General features: G+C 40.9%; 1 protein-coding gene across 2 annotated transcripts in view; it reads right to left on the bottom strand.

The window, feature by feature from the left end:
• The window catches only part of LOC135944706 (titin), a 41,649-nt gene extending 19,097 nt beyond the window's left edge, over nt 1-22,552 (bottom strand). The window contains exons 1-4 of one of the 2 annotated variants that reach the window (XM_065491834.1): nt 22,306-22,552; nt 4,803-4,909; nt 2,944-3,104; nt 782-1,016 (exon numbers count right to left, since the gene is read on the bottom strand). In XM_065491834.1, the coding sequence (XP_065347906.1) occupies nt 782-1,016; nt 2,944-3,100 (392 nt within the window). In that variant the 5' untranslated portion in view covers nt 3,101-3,104; nt 4,803-4,909; nt 22,306-22,552. Of the gene's footprint in view, nt 1-781; nt 1,017-1,461; nt 1,633-2,943; nt 3,105-4,802; nt 4,910-22,305 lie in introns of those variants that run through there. The other variant, XM_065491835.1, reaches the window with a different exon arrangement.
• Between the last annotated feature and the right edge of the window lie 283 nt (nt 22,553-22,835).

Here is a 22,835-nt window from a genome sequence, read left to right as displayed (position 1 = left end):
AAAAATAACAATTTGATGGCATCTTCTTTGTGAAAACCAAACAAGCCTTAATCAGACATTACATCATTGACATATTGCAGGATTAAATTAAGTATATTAATATTTTATTAATAACCCTGGTGCATCTAAAATAAGCAAGGCAAAAGACCAACTTCCCTCATAATCGTTTATTTTTTAGCTCCATTTAGGGAGATTTGAAGAAAACTTTCTTGCTTTCCTGCTTATCTATCGAAAATTTTATTTAGTAAAATTAACGACAAAAATTAGTGAAATGATTAAATGACGTAGGTTATGATGCTTTGGGAAAGCGTCTTTCATTAAAACTACAGCTGCAGTTATATTGATAACAAATTGAATTGGATTGACGGGTTTCCAGTAAATTTTTCCCTATACTCCTTTAAGAGCAAAAAGTAAGGTAAACTGATGACACTGCTTTGGCGACGTAACCCCTTTGGTATTTGAACATGAATTTCCTTTGAGATTAAAATCTTCAACATCGCTGTCTCGACAGCATATTTCCACAAAATTACAAAAAAACCGCAAGCTTTGCCATAATCAAACTGAAAAAAAGATCAAAGAAACTCATTATGCAGTCATCCAACCCCTTCTTTTTGCCTTCCTCCCCCAGACACACCTGCATAGAAAACACGTCAAAGGTTAAAAATAGCTCTGCCACGGGGTATTGGCAGGCGTAACTATTGCATCCACTCAGCCCACCGTTGATTGATTGATTGGCTTTGCATCGGGAGGACGTGAGTGACGGCTAATTTGATTTGATCACCTTTTCCGCAGTTCCTGCGTGCTGTCCATCAGTTCGCTGGCCGACCGAGATCGTAAATGCACTTCTGGTACCATCAGGTGATCGCCTCCGACGGGACTGCCCGCCTCACCGCCCTGCTCGGTAGTGCCTTGGGGCGGGTCGGGCACCCTTGGGGCACGCCGAAACATTCTCCTCAGTCCGCGGAACGGATGGAATCTGCGCTTCTTCGGCTCTGGCTGAGGATGGGTTGTTGACCCTGCAAGTACAATGTAAACATCAGAACAGTGCATTTGAGCGCACGGCCGCCCACTCGGGATAATGTGCGCTTAAGTTGATTTGCATTCAGCAGCGACAGAGTCTGCTGCACGTCTATTTTCTACTTTAAAAGAGCACGAGTTACGCGCGGGTCGATAAAAAGAAGCACTTTTTCATTGAATCGCGGCTGAGTTGGAAATTTTTTTACTCGCTTGACCTCGATCAAAGAGCTTCAAGCAATGACACGGTGCGTGGAGCCGCTGCTGTGCGAAGGTTTGTTTAGTAATTAAGGATTATCTGTGCAAAAATGCGGGCAGAGTGACGCGATGAAAATGGGAGCAAACAAGCTGATGAGAGATTGGAAAATTACTGCAAAGAACCAATCGATGGCACGCAATTAGCCGCCTGGCTTGATGGGTGAGAAAACAATTTCATAGACCAATTACGCTTCTACGACGGAATCCTGATGCGCCGGCACTAACGATGAAATTCGTTCGTCCACGCTCGGCCAACTCCACCAGGGAAACAATCGACACAATCTCAGGACGCGGCAGCCGGAATCAGAAATAGCATACGCGATGCGCACTGCCTAGCGTGCGACTGAGCACTAACATGCAAATAAGTCTGCTGCGGCGCCAGGAAAGCATGAAAGCCCGCAAGTTTTTCACTAGCTGTGTCCTTGTCAATAGAACTATCGACCCCTGCGAATGCGATCTGCTTTGTGCAACACGCGTTAATTGGATTCTAGTTGTTTGTTATGTGAATGCGTTTAAATCTGTTAACGCTCAAACAACCATATCAAACGAGTTTAAATATCATATATTTAAAATTAAAATGGCCGTTTATATCATTCCTCTGAATCAGCACCCGTGGAAGCCATGGAAGAGCATATTTATTACAGGGTCGATACTCTGGACGTGTCTTAAATCTTGGAAATGAATCATGTGCGTCAGATCTGACTGGATAAATAACATTTTTGACTGCATTAATCATGTGCCCGCATAGAGGGGCGTGAGAAATAGCTGGCGTTTCGGTCAATATGAGGGTAATTAATCAAAGCTGACCTTTGGCACTGTTGACATGTTTGTGCTTAATGACATTTTGCAAAAATACTGGAATGAATATTAAGAGTACCCTTCAACCTAAAATCAATATTTTTATTTGAATGTTAATAAGAATGAAATCTCTACGTTTGAAAGAAAATTTCACACCTTCAAAAGTCTAATTTATTAAAAAAAAATATTGAAATATAACAATGTTGCCCTGTAGAACCATACATGCATGTATACGTTCTTTTGAAAAAAAAAATATAAATAGCATCAAACTAGAGGCCCATTGGATACTTCTTATTATATCTACCGCAATTTAAAATACTTGGTATCCAGAGTCAAGACAATTTTTACATTTTAGTCAGAATGAAATTTAAGAATCATCTATTTCTAGTACTTTATGTATGTCGCTCAAAGCGTTAGAGAATGCACTTAAGAAAGTGCTAAAGACTGTTTTTCACATCCCTCGAGCGACGCGCAGATGGCATTAATCAATTCGTGCTGGAGTTAATTTTCTTCTTTGTCACATCGCACTCGCACACAACCAAGCTAAAAATAGAGCCGGGCTCTTTGTACAATTCAAGACTTCCTCTCGAGCGGCTTTGCATTGACAGCGGCACGATTCAAGGTCCTGAGCAGCATCCGACAAAAGAGCTGACGGCGCGGCCGACGAGCGAAATTGTGGCACAACACTCTGATTGCAGTGCGCAAATTTGCCACACTCGGAATTCCCACGGAAAGCAAAATCATGCGTGAGCCCCTATTGTCGCCAGGACGTAATTACGGTTTTTTATTTATCTCACGTTCCCCCCATGATAGACGCATAAAAGCGCGTGTGTAAGCGGCAGCAAGTGCCGCTCACGTGGAGAGTGGTATTACCATTTTTGATGGAGTCACCGGCAGCCGCGGAGGTAGGAGCCTCGTCGCCGGGGTCAGATGGAGGTGATGATTCCCGTACGCAGGCTAACAGGCTGGATGAGTGCCGGGAGGTCGGAGCGCCGGCAGGAGCGCCCCTGGTTGCCGTCTGCACGCTCATTGTTCTGAAACGAGGCGGCGATCAAACTTTGCTCATTTAGTAGGCACCGTCATTAGTGTGTGTCAGGGATGGACGTGAGAGGTTTTGGAGCTCCAAGGAGGTAGCCGCGCATTCATTATTCGTTGCTATTAGCAAGGGGCCAAAGAGTGATAAAGAGCACTAGGAGAGCAGGTTAAAAAGACGGAGGCAAAATGATACAACATTCATTATAATAAATTTAACTAATTCATAAAGGAATAAAGCAGCAAATAATTGCATCGCAATGCTCTTGGCATTGAATTTTTATTTTTTACCTCGTCGTTCTGCAAAAAAAAAAATGAATTTGGTAAAATTCATCAAATGAATCTAACTGTAAGTTAATTTAAACATGTTACAAAGCAATAAAAATATGGATAGAAGGCTTGTAGCACGCAAATAAGAAATCTATTAGAAAAAAGAATAAAATATTTCCTTTCCTCAATATGTCAAAGAATTATATGGCTGCAAGTTAGACGTGCATGGTAACAAAACAACTTGAAATTATTTTTTAATAAAATATCTTGATGTAAAAATTTTTTCCATTCCGAGTAAAAATCCATTATTTGCGTATCAGGTATCAACTTTTTATACTCAACTGATCTCTGTACAAAAAGCTCCCAAACCATTACGTTGGAAAAATATTGCCTTTTGCGTCAGCAAAATAAGGCAATATCGGGTCCCGCACTTACTCAAAAAGATCTAGTCTGGCATCAAAGTTGTAAAGGAGCTTTGTAATAACGGAAACGCAGCGAGCTTTCGCTTTCAAAATGCAAATTTGATTAACCTCATTACTTGAAATGAGTGCACCAAGCACGCATTGAATAAAGTAAAGAGCGAAATTGTCTTCCTGGACTTAAAAAATTACGATCACCGCATTTGCGGGGGAAATTCTCTAGCTTGGTGCAGTGATTAGTCAGACGGCTTTCAATTTCACTTGCATGCACTAAACCAGCAGCTAAATTAAAGATAATGTCTAATCCGTGCGCCAGCACGCCACGGCAAAAGAAATCAATAATTATGACGACTTTCCCGGCTTTGTTAAAGTAAAATTATTTTTATGCTGAAGAGAACAGGCATTTTATGTTGAAATGGCAAAACTCACTTGGATTAACATAAACAAGGTCCTTAAAAAGGTTCTAATAAAGGGTTGAGTTAATTTTTAATCCGGTTAAACCTGTTTTTTTGCAATATGAGATTGAGTGCGAGCCATTTTTCAACTTTTCGGACATATTAGGTAATCAGATCAAAATGCGGTGACCTCAAAAGTGGAGTAATAATAAAACGTCTTTCTTTCTTTCTTTCTCTCATTATTCTATAGCAGTTTGTAGACAATAAAACCACCGAGAGCGTATAGAGTGCGCGATAAATGAGTTACGGTGCGGCGGCAATTATTATATGGAGCACAATGTGGGGGTGCCATTACACATCTCTACGTTTGGAGAGAAATGCAAAGCGAAAACAATCCACCCAGTCGTTCCGTGCCCCAGATACCCTCGAAAAGTGCACGGCGCGGTTTGTACGTGTATGTACACAGAGCAAAACCAGTTTGGGTGAAGGAAAAGAGTGTCGAGGGCGACGCCCAAGAAGCGAGGAGCGAAGTAGTGAAGCGCACCAAAGAGAAACTAGTCTCTGGTGTGTTCTCAGTCGGACTCAAAGACAGAGCAGCCGTCGTTTAGGTCCTTACCCGAGCGGTGGTAACTGCGCTTATTTCCAATCACACATCATCATCGTGTATTAGTCCAATTAGGCATGATTACTGGCAGTTTCTTATCCGGCCAACTCGCAATCAATCTGGAACACATACATGCACATCGATTAGCAACTAAACTCAAAAAGCAGCTGCGTCGGTATTGCATTGTTGGAAAATGACGAATGTGAAACAATGCGTGTACGGTTTCATTTCAAGCCTCGTGGCGAACTGCACACGCTGCGCCGCGCTGCGAATCCGTATCATTAAGGACGTGCCCTGATAAAATCGTGCCTCCGCGCGTCGAGTAAATAATTTGGTGCAGCAGTGAATTCGTATTCTGAGGCAGATAGTTAGGTATGGAATAGAGCTGAGGTCGTGGAAATTGAATTTCTTTCGGGGAAATTTCTCTCGCATTTTCGTCTGATGAAGTTTTTGTGGTTAGGCAATGACTAAGGTTGGCAAATAGGTTCAGTGGATTAAACGAATGAAATTTAAAATCAGCTTGCTGTGCTACTGATTCAATTTTATTTGGGCCGAGAATCAAACCACTTCAATTTAACGTCAATTTAAAATGTCAATTTAAACATGCAACGTATTACTGGTAATTTCCCTCTGTATCTAGTGCGAATTTAGTTTAAGGTGTCAGCGGCCTGTGCACGCTTATAATTCGTGCATTGTGCGCGACTAACAAAGGTTAATAATGCAATGTTAAAGGTCAGCTTTTGAATAAGCTCCGGCAACTTCACGCTTGAGGAGTTTCAAATGCAAATCTTTCTGGCTGATCGCCCTCGGTTGAGATCACGGAAAAAAGTGTGCAATGAGAGTTAAAAAAGCAATGACGGGTGACAACGCTGCGTGTCAAATTTGAAAATCATCCCATCTCAGTAGTACTTTTCTCCTGGTATAGCACAATTATTAAAAATGTGCTGAGTCTTGGGCGACTTTCGAATCGTGCAAATTGGGATTTATATACGTCGCGAGTTGTTCGCTATCAGGGAGTCGTTCAACTCGAAAGAGATGAACTAGTAAAAAAATCATGTGATATTGTGACGAGGGACATTGTAATTTGTTGTAAAAGAAGTAAGTATTTCATACAGTAAAAATATATCCTCAATTGGAGCCAGGGAAAGAATAAATTATGAAATGATGTGAAAATGTTGAAATTTATTTTAAAGGATTTTATTTGGCTGTTTTATTTCATCGCAATGAAACAAAAAAAGCGTATTCTCTTTAAAATTATGTAACTGCAAGTAGCGGTGCTGGGTAAATATGTATGTACTCGAAGTTTTAGAAAGAGAGCACGCTACGCAGCGCAAGAATTTAAGGCGCATTACATGCACATGAGAGAGCTTGCATGGCTCCAGAGAGCAAAAATGAAAAGACTTTGCAGAGGACTTTTTTAGCCATTTTCGCTGAAAGAGACCGCTTTTGGCATTGAAAGAATTGCCAAGTAGAAATTCAACGTAGAGAGACACTGCTCCCATTACAGTGGAGCAACCACCCTCCTCGTGTAAAAATTTCACAACACACACCCTCACCGGCCTCACCTCATTCCTATTTCGCCTATATTATTCTCACCAAACTTTTCAATTAACCGCACTCGAGCACCTGCTCACCCGCCCTATTCCCTAAAAGCGTGTTCAGCAGCACCCATAAATTAGGACATTATGGCGTTAATCCGATCGATCTCGCACCGGCGTCCATTATACACCAGGACGGATAATATAGCCAGTGGGAGGAGTAGAAGCTTGGGAAGCCATTCACACACACCGGAGGAATTCCCCAAGAACGCGATAATCGCCTTAATCCCCGATTTATTGGTTTCCACTGGCACCTTCAACCCCAACGCGAACGGATGCAGTTCGCCTTTCATGTTTCTAAAGAGAAAAGCGTTCCGAATATTATGCAAAAGTTAAAGAGTTGCAAAAACAACTAGTAATCATTTCACAAAAATTTTGGAGGGGAGTTTCACTCATTATCACCTATTATTTTCTGTTAATTTTTTCTTTAGCATGAAATTATAATTATTTTTTGATTGATCAAAAATATTAGGTCTATTAAATTGTGGCACCAATGAATTACTTTTATAAATTTAAGAAAAATACAATGGATTGTAATTTAACACTGCTGGCTGATCCCGCCTCCCTCTACAGGGCTGATTTTCGATCGCACATAAATAAAATTTACAAAACAATAAAATAATAAATGCACTACTTTCAAATTTTTGTAACTGGGTTCATTAAAAAAGGAACCAATGGAATTCCGTAAAATTCAATCTTATAGCGTTTCTAGCAGTCATAATATATTGCTATTCGGGCGTTGACGATGGTTGATTGTTCAGATAAAAGGTAGAAATTGGGACATTCAATCAAATGCGAAAATTTCGGAGGCATGCGGGGCTGCCTGCCACTAGGTCGGGCGCGGCACCGAGTGCTTGGCACGGACGGCGCACATTGTGTGTAGACAGCCGCGAAGGGCGTGAGGCAGGTCGATATTGTGCAGCAGCTAGGCTCGCGTCTCGATTCGACCAGTCGGTCGGTCGAGGGGTGAGCAGATTGCACATCCCCCGGCGCAGCATCCCCGAATGCAGTCCGCCCGCCAACAGTGCGCGCGGAGCAACAAGTTTGGATATGTTGGCCGTGACCCTGACCTTGCATCCCCCGTTGCCTCTATACACTGCTCACTCAGCTGGCAGCTGCGGAAGATGATTGTAATTGCCGCTGCCTGCAGAAAAAAAGCAACGGCAGCTGAATAATGACCTCACCGCCTCTCGTGCATTTCTCGTCAGGCGTCTTCGCCTTTTTTGCACTGCCATCGACAACGGACAGTTGATTGTAATTTATGTGGGAAAAGTGGCTCACTTGGAGTGCATCGCGAGATTAATTAGGAAATTGCCGAGGCGCCTCATATGGCTCGACAGGCGGTGGGTTGGTCAATATAATAAATAGAAATAGATGAGTTGAATAGAGTGTTTCCAGCCGTGCGATGAAAAAAGAACGGCATAAACATTAATATGGAAAGCATACTTAATATGCGGAATACCTCAGCTACATTTACTTCTACAGATGACTGATTTCTCACATTCAGCGAAATCTAGCTTTAAAACTCGCCAGTATTTTTATTTCCAATAGGAATCTATCAAATTTTAATATCTAAAAATTGATGGAAAAATTAATGGAAAAAGCTTCTCATAATATTTCATGCAAACTCCAGAAAAACCCTTGATGATTAAGTTTAAAGCAACAATTTAACCAGCACAGTATTTTTAGAAAAAATTAGCTCCAAAATTTTGTGTTTTTCAAATAATGGTAATCACATCATGCTCCTTACAAGAATTTGTTTTTTATTTGAAACTGAGTTTCCCTGATATAAGGAAGCATAATTATACACCGTTATTATAGATCTCGATATCTGCCCTGAAAAATCATTCAAAAGTTGTCACTTTTCCAGAGCATTGGCAGAATCTGAATATTTTTTGTAGACTGCAACTGGACACGACGTGTTGTAGTGATTCATTATTGCCCTTTGTAAGAGTCTTGCAACTGTTAGAAATTCCAACTCAAAGTACCGCAAACTGAAGCAAACAATGCAAATTGTTTTCAATTGTTGACCTGCATCAAGTCACTTAAAATTATGTAAATGCATACATAGTGCTCATTGAAGCTTGGATATTTTATCTGCCACCATAGCAAGTTTTTGCTAATTCAGTCGGCTGTAAAATTGGTAAAATTCTTGGAAATCTGAAAGAAGAGTAGAGCTAATCTCATAGTTTTCTTTTCATTAGAAAAACAGATCTGTTCAGGATCTCCATGCAAACTAGGCGTGAATAATAACTACTACTCCAGGCAGACAGTTGTATATTCTCAGGAGAGACGCGTGACTCTTATCACTCGGCAGCGCACAGTAAAGAAAGTTTTTTATTTCACTTCCAACTGCACCGAAACGCAACTGTCCGAAGAAAATAGATCATACAGCGGCTGCGTATAGAAAATAAAGAAAAACCAAGCACGCGTGCAAAATCCGACGCTTTTCCCCAAAAGCAATAGTGCATTAGGCGACGTTTCGAATTTGAATAACAACACTAATCTCCGTTGCGTGCCGCCGGGCCGCGACTGTCAAAGGGCACCAGAGATCAAAAGAGGTTGCGATATTAGAAATTTCTCATTAGCCAGATAACCTATTTGCATCGTGATTTTTTTTGAGCAAATATAAACGCATGGTTGACAGCGCGGAATGGAGATACGCCAGGGATGGATCTGCTCGGCACCTAGCGAGACTCGGTTGCGTAAATGCGAGCTGAGCGCACCGGTTATATTCCCGACAGAGTCAGCGCCTTTGTGTTCCGTGAGACAAATTAAATCAGTAAAAGGTTCACCATTCCATTTCAGGCGTGAAAAGCTTGCTAGCTTGTCGGCCGGCCCGCTCAAAAAAATAAATTTACCACGAAACCTTCAAACGGAGGAAGCAGACTCGAGCAGAACGGCAATTCCAGAGCATCAAGAAGGAAACGAGAGAATCGCGAAAAACATATAAAGCGCACTCGTCGTACACGGCTAATTGAGCTTAATTGGGTAATTGTGCTAGTCCTTCACAAATTCCTATGAAATTGGCTCTCTAGCCGATCGTGGAAGCATTTGATTTACATCAACAATCAGATGTGATCATTCTGTTCGTTTCACAATTAAACAGAAATAATTGGGTGTAATGTACATGTCTATTACACCTAAATGAACACATAAGAAAAATCGTAGGAATTTCTCGATTTATGGTTGGTTAACAAATACTAGGAATAAATTGAATAATTGTATCATCAGAAAATCCCTACCTGAAAGTTCATTCTTGTAACATTGACTGGATAGAACCAAACCGAAAAAGTCAGACAATGGCAAATAGATATATGGTATTTTTTACGATTTCCTAGTCCAGATGAAAATGATTTGATCGATCCCATTATCGGAGCGATGACGCGCTTTTAGTCCATTAAATAGAAATTAGCGCCATCAAAGCGGGTCGCAAAAAGCAACTCGGAGAGTGACTCACTCGCTGCTACTGGTGTGCCCCCTCGCTCGAAGGCCTATCTGCGGCTAAAACGGACACTGGAAAGGGCCGTGAATATGAATCACACTCTCGCGCCACGTTGTAACGAGACAAAAACATGTTAAACAGTGTCGCAAGAAGGGCGGCGGGAATTGCGAACCGGTGGCGTTCATTCATGTGACAATTAAAAAGTAAGCTATCCGTTGCAAAACGTCGTCAGGTGAATAGAAACCTCGCGGTGCGCTGGTCGAGTTTTATTCTCTGTCTACTTTTTCATAGATATTGTGATATATAGTGGGTGGTGGAGGGAGTTGGTGAGCGCCTTTCTTCTCGCGATAATGTGCAACTTCTTGCTTGGATTTTCCTACTTTGCTCCTTTCAGATCAAGGTCGACTTAAATACGTGCTCTCGAGAGTATAAAAGCGAGTTTGATTGATGCGGAGGTGCATCAAACGGTTTAACAATTGCAGAGTAACAAAGTTGTTCTACGTCGTTTTTACGTTTAAGTCTACAAATGTGTGAAAGATTTAAATCAATTATGTGTGCAGGAAAATGAGAATAATTTAAAATTCCGTTGATAGTGTGACATGAAGTGTCACTTTGTTACAGGCATATGATTTGATAATATTGAGATAGAGAGAAAACCATTAAAAAATGGTCAGTCTACCATAATAGGCAATAATAATTTATTCGACTTGAAGCTATAGCATATATCTAACAAAGAGATCGAGGAACTACATAATGTGTCATGAAAGTTTTTGGCCCTATTAAAAAAATCATCGTAAAAGAAAAATCTTATGACGATCGACGTTCAATTTAATCTCTGTCCGGACCTTTTATGTAAATCTTGCTGTCATTTCTTGCTTTTTATTTTACAAATTACGAGACTTGTTTTGAATGCTTTACGGCTGTATAAGTCATGTAACAAAGTTTTTCCAGCATACAAAAATTTCAATAAGTTGTAAACACATATAGGTGTACATTTCTTCTGGTCAAACCTGACCAACGCCCACTAATGACGCACTTGGTAAACAAAATACCCAACCACAAGGTAGCTAATTTAATTCAGCCTTGCCTGGCAAATATCCGCCTTTACTCTAGTTTGCGAATATACGTAGACAGGCAATTACTGCCAAAAGCGTACAGCGCATGATCCGCTCTCAGGACATAATAATTAAACAAACGACTCTCGTCAGGCAAGCAAAACGCATTATTATGCCACATGGTATGGTGTAGACGGTGTGTAAAATATGTTTTCCTGCGAGCCACGCGAACATTGACGTATGTCCTGCACGTGTTTATTTTCTTTGTTCCGGTTCGCGTCTAAAAGTTCTCATGGGGCTGTGGCCAAGTCTGCCGCGCGCGTCTGCAGCCGACAGCCCTTTATGCACTACAAATCAGTCCGATATATACACACATTCGCTGGTGCAGTTCCTTGTATTTTTAGTCGCGGGCGATGCAGAAAAACGCTATCCGTGCCGCGGAACGAAAATATGTTGGCGGCGGACCGACTGTTTATGCATTCCTCCGATTCCTCCAGACAAATTATATTGAGCGGGCAGGAGGCAGGAACCTCCAATAAGGAGTGGCACGAATATTCAAAATGAAAAATGTACAGGGGTTGAGGTGGAGCTACTGAGTAATTTAACTCAGCAGAACTTTTATAGAGTTGAGCGTGTTCTTTAAAGCTGACATAATTTATAATGGATTTATCTGATGGGTTTTTCCTTTCTTTAAAAAATAGCTGGTTCATTATTTAAAATATATCTGTTTAGAAATCTATGGTTTCTCTTGCTGGATGAGTTACATAAAAAATCAATTCGACCCATCGCATGAGCTTCTATTAGCTTACGCAAAGCTCATCTCCACAATCAGGCCAAGGCACGCCGGGCAGAATTTCATCTGTTTCCTATTGCATCGAATCAGTCTAGAATATCGCGTGAAATTGGCCACATTCAGCGGTTCCAGCCGTCAGTCATGCTTTTCGAAGTGGGTAATGTGCGAGTTGATGGGTTGCAGCACGCCAAAGTGAAATTCAAACCCACGTACCTGCAGTGCGCGGAAGTGAAAAATCACTGACTCCGCGGATTCGACTCGCGCCGGCGAAAATTCATTTTCGTCATCTGTGCCGCTAACCCAGACTGCTTCTGGCTGACTTGTTGGTCTTCCCGGCGGCACATATGCACGAGACTAGAGTTGCCCGCGACCGACACGAGCGCGGCGTGATGAATTTGAAAGAGGGCCAAAATTGTACTAAATGCAGAAGCTTTTGACGGAGACGAGACTGAGAAAGCAAACTGGCTCATATAAATGTCTCGCGGCCTGCTAAAAGCTGAAATTGGACGGAAATAGCTGGCCAGAAGTCTATTCTGTGACATACCACGCTGATTAGCTTCGTAGACTTTTTTGTTCTCAAATTTTGAAACTTTGAATTAGGTCGCTCCGGGATCATCAACCCCATGAAACTTACAGATCATGCTGAATAATCGATCCCGAGCTTTATTAATGTTTCAAGGCCGATCAATCAAATCTAAATTCTGAATATGGTGCCATTTCACAAAATTAGATTTGCCAAAACATCATGAAGGCGTTACATTATTCAGCAGATTGTTTGGTTCCCCTGGCGAGTGGATGGGTCGGAAAGCAGCTTTGTGCCTGCGGTTTCAAAAGAGGGTTTGCAAAACACACGACTGGCAAAACAAGAGCTACAATGAAATGCGCAGCATCATACAAATCCTGGCGAAATGAATAAAAAAAAGGAAGAGGCGTGTGCAACGTTCCTGCCCTCTGCACAATGAATGCGAAATTTTCAGCTCGCGGCGCGTCTCTTTCAATCCGACGACGAAAGCAAACAAAGCAGCGTGGTGTCTCGTCCTGTGATATGTGTTTTCTGAAAAGCAGTAATGAAAACGGTGCATGCTAATATCAAATGCAACGACGGCCTGTTCATCTCGAGAAGCAGAACCTTGATCTCAGTCGGTGAAAAATGTGCTTTGTTTGTGTTTATTTTGCGGTGCAGACGCCACTTTTAACACAGAGAAGGGCACTCGGCACCAGCTGCGGTTGCCAGAGTCCGGACTTCGTTTACCGGAGCAAACGTGAAACATAGAAATGCGCACATCACACAGGGAAAAGAAACGAACTAATTTCAAATTTCACTGGTTTAAAAATATGTTGGATGAGTAAAATGACAAAAAACCCATGGGGTTTGATGTGAATATTTGAGAGCACCCAAATTCTTTGAAAATAATTTTTGCTGGACTTTCATTGAAAGCATTTATTATAAGGTGTGATTATGGGTCACAATTTTAAGCCATTTGGCAACCCTAGCACAAGCTAGCTTTTCAGGTAAAGCCCTGCTGGATGCAAACGCGGCCTTGCCTCTTTGTTCGCCGTAAATTAAGTACATACGCCTTTCACGAGCAATCACGCCGCACAATGGACCACAATAGTAGTGCTGGCAACAGTGTGCGAGTACGTATGTGTGCTGGATGCTATCCATCCATCTCATCCTTTTTTCCTCCTCCGACAACCGCTGCGCTCGCTTGCTGGCAGCCGCCGCGGTCGAGGTGCTCAAAGTTCAGATGAGTAGCTTTTGGTCGCAGCGGTTTGCTGAGCGAAGAAGTCAGTGCTGCTTTTCAGCGCTTTAGGTGCAATTGCGCTCTCGATTTGATTTTCATTTAACAGCCTGCTTTCGCTTCCTACAGTATCTTTCGTCTAAATTTGGGGAATGGTTAGAGTTTAGTTGCTTTGAAGAACCGTCTTTCACTGCAAATATACAAATTTGGCAAAAAGGGAAAGCTTGCCGCATCTCTACATTATAGAAATGGCAATTGCTTAAATCGCCTTAGAGCCAATTTTATTTCTCAAAACAAGCCAAATTTAATTAAATTGTGACTGGATTTAAAAACTGTGGTAGCAAAACAATTAAATTAAAAATATCTTTTTTAACTTTCTTAAATAAATTACTAATTGTAAATAACGCCTCTGGAGCAGTATAATAATACTGAAAGATGTAGCTAGTCTTTTATTTGATGTGCTCTGGAGCTTAACTCCTACAAACGCAACCGAAAACGTTTCACACACATTCTCTCCAAAATCGCTAGCCATTACATCCTCATTGAGGACACCAAGACTGATATGATTAAATCTAAAAAAAATCGTCTTGCCCATTGCCCTGGATATTATAGATATCAGACGAATATCTAAAGCGTTGCATTATTAATTTCAATTTTATAGCAGAGAAATATGATACAACGCCAGTCCCAAGAGTAGGTTCGTCTTTATTTCTACCATTTTGAAATTTTCAAATCCAAGAGAAACGTCAAACGACCAAACTGAGGTTCGTATTGCACTCGGAGGAAAATTGGCCTCAAATGTGGCATGGAAAATGGCCGTTCTCCAGAGGTAAAGCGAACTCGGCAACAACTTTCAACGCACACGACCCAGCAAAAAGCAACTTTTAAAAGCCGGCGTGCGAGAGAGCCATCATCATCATCACAGCGTCCTCTGGCCCAACCGCACAGGAGCGTACGAATTGCGGCGTGAAAATGCAGAATAATGATCTCACGTACGGCGGAAAATGTGCCGCTTCACCCTGACGCGAATGATGGAGCAAGCAGATGGCGTGTTGTTGTACTCTTTAATAATTGGCTGCTGTTGTTTCGTCGTCTGGAGATCGCCGCCTGGACCAGCTCTACGCTCTACACTACACAGCTCTAGCTGCCGGCGTAAACAGCCACAACTAAGCGCCCGTTTATTTTCCCAGAACGGAGCACTTTGAGGCGCTTCTTTATGATATGTGCGTCTGCCTTTGCATTAATTTGCATTCCATAACATGTAATACCAACAGAAGCAGCAAGCAGCAGAAATCGCAGACGCTATTTGTTTGCTGCCAGACGGGAGGCTTTCAGGCCACGGAACGAGTGGCATGTCTCTTGGCTCGCCTCTTGTGTGCTTTTCTTTTCCAACCATAAGGGCCACTTTTCCATTATTTTCCAATTTTCTACGCTTCGGCTTTTGGCTACGAGATAAAACTTTCCAGACGTTTAAGAGGGCTATTTAAAGTGTGACTGTTGCTAAATTTATAAAGTTTTAAATAAGGATCGTCACATTTCTGTCACAATACCTTCCGATTTTTATTGAATAATTCAAAATCTGATACATTATATTAAACACAGGCAAGTAATAAATTTTTATAGCTGAGTTGGCACAAGCATCTAATTATTATGCAGAGATCAAATATGTAAATAAAATAACTAGCACTCTGTTTCTTTCGACTTGTCCATATTTTAAATCCATTTGAAATGAAAGGTGCGCGCGAAGGTACAACATCTGCGGGTTTAGCATGTGCAAATGACTTCATGGGAGAAATATGTTGCTTAGTCGATCAACCAAAGCCCTCAATGCGGTCATGACACCTTGTGATATTTTCAATGATGGTCGGGTAACGAGTTTTTAGCAGGGGTCCAACTTTATAACTTTTCTTTCGATTTGTTTTAGAAGTTCGTGACACTAAGAGGAACATTATATTTTCGTCTGGACAAAAAAATAGACTAGTAATATTAAAAAAAAGGAATTCCGATCTTTCCGTTAAACAGTTTAACAACTACTTTGACCACACAACTCATATTTTTCGGAGTTTCCTCAAACAGGAAAAGACCCTTTTTTACCCTTATTAACAACACGACCTTCATTGCTATGTCCTATTATTAGATTAATTATTATTAGTTATGTTTGTGCTGCGACCACAAGGTGAGGTAATAAGGAAAATACACAGAGACGAGCGGACGTCTTTTAGGAGGAAAAGCCGAAGCTATTAACTAACAAAGCGCTTATATCACTTTCTTGTACAGGCAGCAATAAAAAAACTACTGCACGCAATAGACGTTAGAGGAGCACTTTGGGCACATCAGCGTGGCGTGGCTAAAGCTCCATTTATGCAGCCAGGAGAGAGAGAGAGAGAGAGAGAGAGAGAGAGAGAGCTGCTTTTTGCATGAATTCGCGCGTGTTTCGTAACAGAATAAAATGGTCTACTTGCCGAACGAAAGCGCGGAGAGATTGACAAGTTATTCATCGTGTCAATCTCGTTCCCAATTTAATGGACTGATGGAAATTGATGGGCTAAACATTCCGCTTGCAAATAGAGTACAGCTATTCGCCAAAGTCGAGGAAAGGAAACGGAATGGGGGATCGTTCCAAAGGGCTTTTTAGGTCGAAATTTAATCAAGAAAAAGTGACGTAGTAATGCTTTTCTTCAATCTTCCGCCAGACCGAGTGCAAAATAATGCTATAAATTCTAGCTCCATAGCTGTGTCGTTGGAAAATTTATACGGTCTGGCAGCAACTATAAAAGCTAAAACTACATCTGCCAACTTTTTACTCATGACGAGAGACGTGTCAGAGTTGTTTCTCGCAAGCACCGCTAACGCGATTCGCCACTTTTTCTCTCTGTCTCAATTATCGACGTTCATCACTGCAGGTTACTCACTCATTTCGTGCAATTAACTCTCGACAATGGACGTATTCATTTTGCTCATACTCTCGCTGTGTGAAGAGTGGTGACACTCGGTGATTACGGCGCACGATGTTTTAATTGCAAATCCGTTTATTTGTCTCAGAAATAACAACGACTGTGAATTGCTGTGAAGAGTTTGTTTATAGAAGTGAAATGTGAGCAAACGGAGGGAGCAAATAATTAAAAAAGTCGAGTACACAACTATCAAACGTCAATTGTATTCAGACAAACAAGATTATTTTGTAAGCAAAAAACAGCTATCTTAAATTATTTGATGGATAATTCTGCTGAGCGTTGGGCACATCAGCCTTCTTCGTTTTGCAAATCAGCAAAGACTTGACTCTATCGTCGAAGCTTTCTTGGCGATCTAAAGCAACTAATTAGTTTCAAAGTAATCATTATTATGGTTCTGCAGGGCTATTTTGCCCCATACATTGCCATATCCAGACAAAATAATATCAGTTTGAACATGATTGTTTAAAATTAGATGGGTAAATCAGTCAATACATAAGAGAAAATCTGTTTAAACTAAATGAATCCAATGGAGCCAAAGGTTGTGACCGTTATTTTTCTCTAAAACAAACAAGAGCATCGCCTTCGCGTCTAAAAATCGTTATCTCAAGAGACCATCCATTTAAATCTCACGCCCAATTAAGCGGCCCTCCCAGAATTAGCATGAGTTATTACTCGGTGCGAGCGTTCACTTCCTCACAAAGGGGAACCCCGCCTAGCGTTTTCATGATTTTCACCCAGTGGCTGTGGCTTTGCTCGCCACTCGAGAGCCTCGTGCTGATACACACAGGGTTAATATGTGCTACTGAGTCGTGCATATGCTCTCAGAGAAGGTGGCGAAACAGCCGCGTGAAAGTGATTTAATTAAAAGCGTTTATTTAGAGCGTACACTTTAACCGCAGCGGCGGCTGGAGTAGGTACTATAAAATGTTGTTATCTTGCTCAGCGAGCAGTGCAACTCGACTGAACGTCTGTAACAAGTATCGAGAGAGGGACAAACAGAAGTATGTAAATGCGCTCCCACTATCTCTGTTGCAAAATAAATATGTATGTGTATGCAAGGGAAACAAAGACGGATTTCAAATTGAATCTTTATGATCTCCAAAAGAATGTCCAGTACGCTTGTATATAATTCTAACATACGTGTCTTTCATTCATGTACCAAGTAAACGTTTGCATCTTTAAATAACGCAATAAAGCATTTTGAAAGCGAAAGACAACGTGCACAGTGTGAATGGCGTCGAGGTTCAAATTGGTATTCATTTTTACATTTCTCCCCTCCGTCGCGAAATGTGCGGAGGCGTGAGTGTAATTTGGCACGAATTCGCCTTGAGGGCGGTTATGCTTGTCGTGCACTCAAACTCGCCGCTTTCCCGGTTTAAATACATAAGTGACGTATGCGAGTGAAGTCGAATTGCAATTTTGGCCTTTTCCGCGAGTGGGTGCGCGAAAGCGCCAACGATCCGATTATTTAAATTGCTCCGCGTTGGTGTTTGCTGGCGTCGCGAAAAAACACCGAGATTTATGTCCAGCTGCAAATTCGTTAGCGGTACTTTAATGGTCTCTGAACGATTTCGGATCGTGTTTAATGTTCCGCCGGTTGTTTGAGAAATAAATGACTCTGCAAATCGTGACGAAAAACGAGGAAATAAATAAGAATCCTCAAATGGCTTCATCATTTAAGTTTTTGTAGCCAACTGAGTTTGTGGAAATGGGAAAATGAAGATAAACAAACATCTCAACACAATTCAAGCATCTGTAAATACGGTAAATACACTGTTATTTTTTCAATCCGCATTATAAAAAAAGATGTTTTTGATGTAAATTCAAAATGTTTGACGTTAATGAAATTTTCTGCAATTTTTATCTGCCACGTGAGAAAGAAATTCAATTTTTCAAATAAATGCTTATTAAATCAAGGCGAAAAAGAGTAGCAGAACAGTTGGTTCGAGTTGCTACTTTGGAATAAGTCCAAACTAAATTTACATATTTCCTCGGAAGTATTGTAATAGTTGCTTGAGCTCGTGCAGAAAAACAGGGTATTCAAGTTGAGTTACATATTAGTACCTGTGGCGCTGCTTTTGCTTTGTCAAACGAGGCAGAACTCGAAATTTCTATGGTGTGCTTCACTGCCTGCTTGCTCAGCTTATCGTGCGCTAGCAGCATAATTGATTACCAAATACCAAGAGCGGCGGAAAGTGTTCAAATTTCGCAGAAGGAAGAAACAAGCAGTCGAGGCATTTAACGCACCTCCAATTTTGGTCAAGTCGGCTTTTCAAGCCGAAAAACGAGATGTTTATACGCAGGTGTTTTGACCTTTTAATATCTGTAGTGGTTTTTGCACGTGTCGCCACCGCATTTAAGCCCTGCATGGATTGTGTTAATGTCCGTAAGGCCAAAATTTGTGTGACTGGCAAGCATTTCGAAAGCCGGTTCCGTTCGCGTGCAGATAAGCGCACTTGAAGCACTAAAATCATGTGAATTATGGCCGTGCTTTATGGCCCACTGTAGAATTACGAATCATGCCCAAAAGAGACACTACAGAACTGCCGGAAAGTTTTGTGCAGAAATATTAAATTACAGGGAGGACATTGAATTTTGTTGCTGGTTGTGGTGAAAGAATTTTTCATCCAGAGTAATTTTTTCACGGATTGCATTTAAAAAAATTAAGACTATATTTATATAAATAATTTGTTATAGGGTTGGGGTATTACCCAACCACGACCCTTACAGTTATTTTTATTCAATTTATCGCATGATTTTTATTTCATTAAACGATTTTAAAATCAGAGCGAATCTATCCTTCTGCAACTGTGCTGTGTAACACCCACTGTAATTAGTTAAAACTTCAGCTCTTATATTCTGGAAATAAGTATCACTGGAATGACGTGTTGACCAATCGATAATTTTCCACTGTGTAGAGCTGTCAGATTACGTGCCGCCAAGTCGCGAGCACTGCTTTCCGAATGAAATTTTTCAATTATCTCCTCTCTATACGGCTTCAAAAAACGTCACACAAAATTACGAAAGAAACAAAAAATGTCAGCTGTGAAAAAGCTGCATTAACAGGCAACACTCTCCTTTTGCGGCTTTTCACGCAACGCCAAAGCAAAAAGTCGACCCCAAAAAGCGACGTTGTTAACATTTTTAAACGGTGCACGTATGGACGGATAAAAGCGGTCCAAAATTATCGACGGGCCCAACTTTTTGTTCGATTGGGTTGAGAAGCGAGTTGTTTGCTTCGCCTCTTGTGGATATCCCTGAGGCTGATCTTACAAGAAAAGAGAAGGAATGAAGGAATCAAAGAGCGATAATTTTAAGTGCAGCGCGTTCTTCAAATGACGAAAATTCCAGCTGATAACTTGATTTGTGTATTCAATTCAAAAACATCAAACGTAAGTTCAATAAAAATTAATATTTAAAAATACCCTTTGGACAGCACTCAACATATAATAGGATGGCAATGAATGTCGTAAAGATAATCGTAATCGACAAGGTTCTTACACCAAAATAGATTTGAAATGGAAGCAACGCGGCTAGTAAGTAAATTGTCAGTGTCAATTAGACAGGTGTGACGAATTCCCTGGCTCTAGAGACAAAAGGCAGCACCGAACACAAGAGATGCGCGGAAAATCTAATGAAAAAGGGCAAAACATTATCGCGCAATCGCATGGGAGCGCGATTACCCAGCCAGTGGAGCAGTAGTTTTATTTTATTGTCGGTTGCTGTACACAGCACTAGGGATCATTCGTGCGTGCGAAGTCACGAGAAGCGAGTGAGTTAGTGACCCAACTCTCCGCGGACGAACCAACCGAAGCACGCGTTGTAACCGAAAAGAATTTCCCTTTAAAGCACTCGACGATATGCGAAAATGTCTGAAGAATTTGTCTAAAAAATAACTCTTGAAATATGGTGCGTTCTGGAGGGCGTTGAGCTTAAGAAATTTAAATTATAAGTCTTGTAGAAGTTCTTGAAATTTTATGTTTCAAACTGTTCAAAATTTTCTTATTTTAACTCGTATTTTGAGTGTACCAAACTCACAGAGTTCGAGATTTGCCTCACGCAGCAATCGTTTTTAAATGTCACCGTGACAGATTTAGAAATCGCGTATGTACCAAATGCGTTTCAGTTTCAATCTAACAAAGTGCTCTTAGATAAATGGTAGTGCCCCAGCGGAGAGCAGCGCAGCTGAATGATATGGAGGATGCCGCGGGCTGATCAAGCGTGCCAATGGGTGACACTCCAGCCCATCCGCCGACCTGATTTTTGCTGAGCTGCATCACAACAAATAAACAAGACAGCGAAAATAATATGCTACACGCTGGCATGAATATGCACGCGCGCGGCCGGATTTTACGCTCGGCTGTTAAAAAAGTTATGGCGCTCTTTGTCTTCGCCTGCTCTCGTTTGCCAGTAAAATCGGCGCTTTTATTGTGTTTTCGCTATTTTATGGACTTAATAGAGGAAACTGTCGGAGGTGTTCCTTCTAGTCTCGATCTATATGGAGGATCGCTCTAAGAAATTAGATTATTTTTATTTTCGTGGCGCACAACTTTGAAAGGGTCAAAGAAGAATTACATCTAACGGATTTCCACGACCTGAGGATAAAAGAAAAGTAATGCTCCATTTTTCCACCAGACTTGATTGTTTTGAAAAAAAATAGGATACTACCACAACAAATATCTATGTTTAATTCATGCCATTAAAAATTAACCCCGGACTCTAGTTATGAAGAAAGCAGCAATATTAATCAATGAGCAGAGCGGTCAAAAAATATATTTCTGTTATAAATATGAATACAACTCAAACGCCAGAAATATTTAAGCATTTTAAATTCGATTTTTTGGCTTTATAAGCTTATGTTTTAAGTTATTAGAGGTTTAAGCTCTCATCTGGTTTAGTTGTGATGACTGGCACACTCAAAGTGTTTTTCTGATGATACGCTATTGTAATTTTGTTAGCAAACAATTGAATTTATTTAAATTATTTCGGCACTGATCTACTGCAAATATACTTTATAAGACTGCGGTGAATTGAGGGCGCTGCATGGCAAACACTGGTAGCTAACACTGACAAAGGGCCTGAACCTTGAACGCTCGAGTAACTTTCAAGGCTCTGCAAAACCTAATATTACAGACTATTAGAATTGTGTAACTTAAGATTAATTATCGCACAGCCTTTCCTTATCAATTAATTTACAATTGAGTACCAAAGTAAAACTCATTTCGTTCAATGAACTGTGGTAAGTACACAGAGAGCAATTGTTTAAGTATTTTTTTAAAAGGGCGGGTCAACTTTTCTATTAAGTTTGAAAATTTTGAAATGTTATCACTTTTAAGGGAATCTTCACTCACTTCTGATAGAAGCTAACAATTTTTCTGATTCCCTTTTCTGTTTGGTATTTTTATCATATTTCAAAGCGAAGTGTTGCTTTACAATCCACAGATGATCGCACTGCTGGCAATAACACCGATTGGAAAGGTGGGTTGCTGTCTGCACGACCCGTAGCTTGACCTTTTACTTTTAACGACGAGCACTTTTGTTTGTGCAACGAACACACTGCTCATTTTCCATGATGCCCGGCCAATCGCTCCGGTTTGCAACACTCAACATGCACGACACGAATTCTGTTTTAACAACGCCTAGCTAAGTACAGATTTTTATTATTTCACTTAGTGCACTGGCAAACAAGCCGCAGGTGAAAATTGCACTAATCGGAGTCAGATGTGCGTTAGCGTTTGCCGCGAAATTTCGTCACCTGCCGCTACTTTTCGCAACGATAAACAAATTTTAAAGTTCAACATTTTGATGAAAATTAAATTAAAAAACAATTGAACTAGATGACAAGTTACGAAGGTTCTTGTTATTTTTTGTCCTCTCAGCTCTCGAAATATATTATGAGCAAAAAAAGGTTGCCCGCCAGGTACTTACCAATCAAGTTTTGGCAACACTCTGTGCAAAAAAAAGCCGTTTGCGAAACAGCCGTCCTTCAGTCTCCAGTAAATCCCCTTGATTCCGTTCTTAGTTGCAGGATCCAATTATTCCAAGTTGAGAAATCAATTTTTATGACACAAAGAAGAAGCGTAAAGCCGCGGTTCGGAAACCGTCACTCACGGATTCCGGACTAAAGTAGTGCCACTCGAAGCGGCGTCAAAACAACACAAACTGCATTCAATACGAGCGAGGCATGCGGCGGCTACAGGGAGGAGGGGATGGTGTGCAGCATCCCAGACGGTTAAACCGGTTAAATTCAAATATCCTCTGATAACTTTTAGTCTCTTCAGGCAAATAATTATTTTACCTGACTATTTCTCGTGATCAATGAATCTTAACTTTAGTTCTTCAATTTTTCATGCCATTTAGCATTATTTTTAACAAAGTAGAAAGGTTGATTTTAAGTACAACAGTTTTTCTTATTTCCGGTTTATTTATGTAACTTGACGATTGTGTACCGCGTAAAA

Source organism: Cloeon dipterum, chromosome 4 (assembly GCF_949628265.1).
Source record: "Cloeon dipterum chromosome 4, ieCloDipt1.1, whole genome shotgun sequence".
NCBI lineage: Eukaryota > Metazoa > Arthropoda > Insecta > Ephemeroptera > Baetidae > Cloeon > Cloeon dipterum.
The sequence above is the reverse complement of the archived record's forward strand: the minus strand, read 5'-3'. Positions and strand labels throughout refer to the sequence as shown.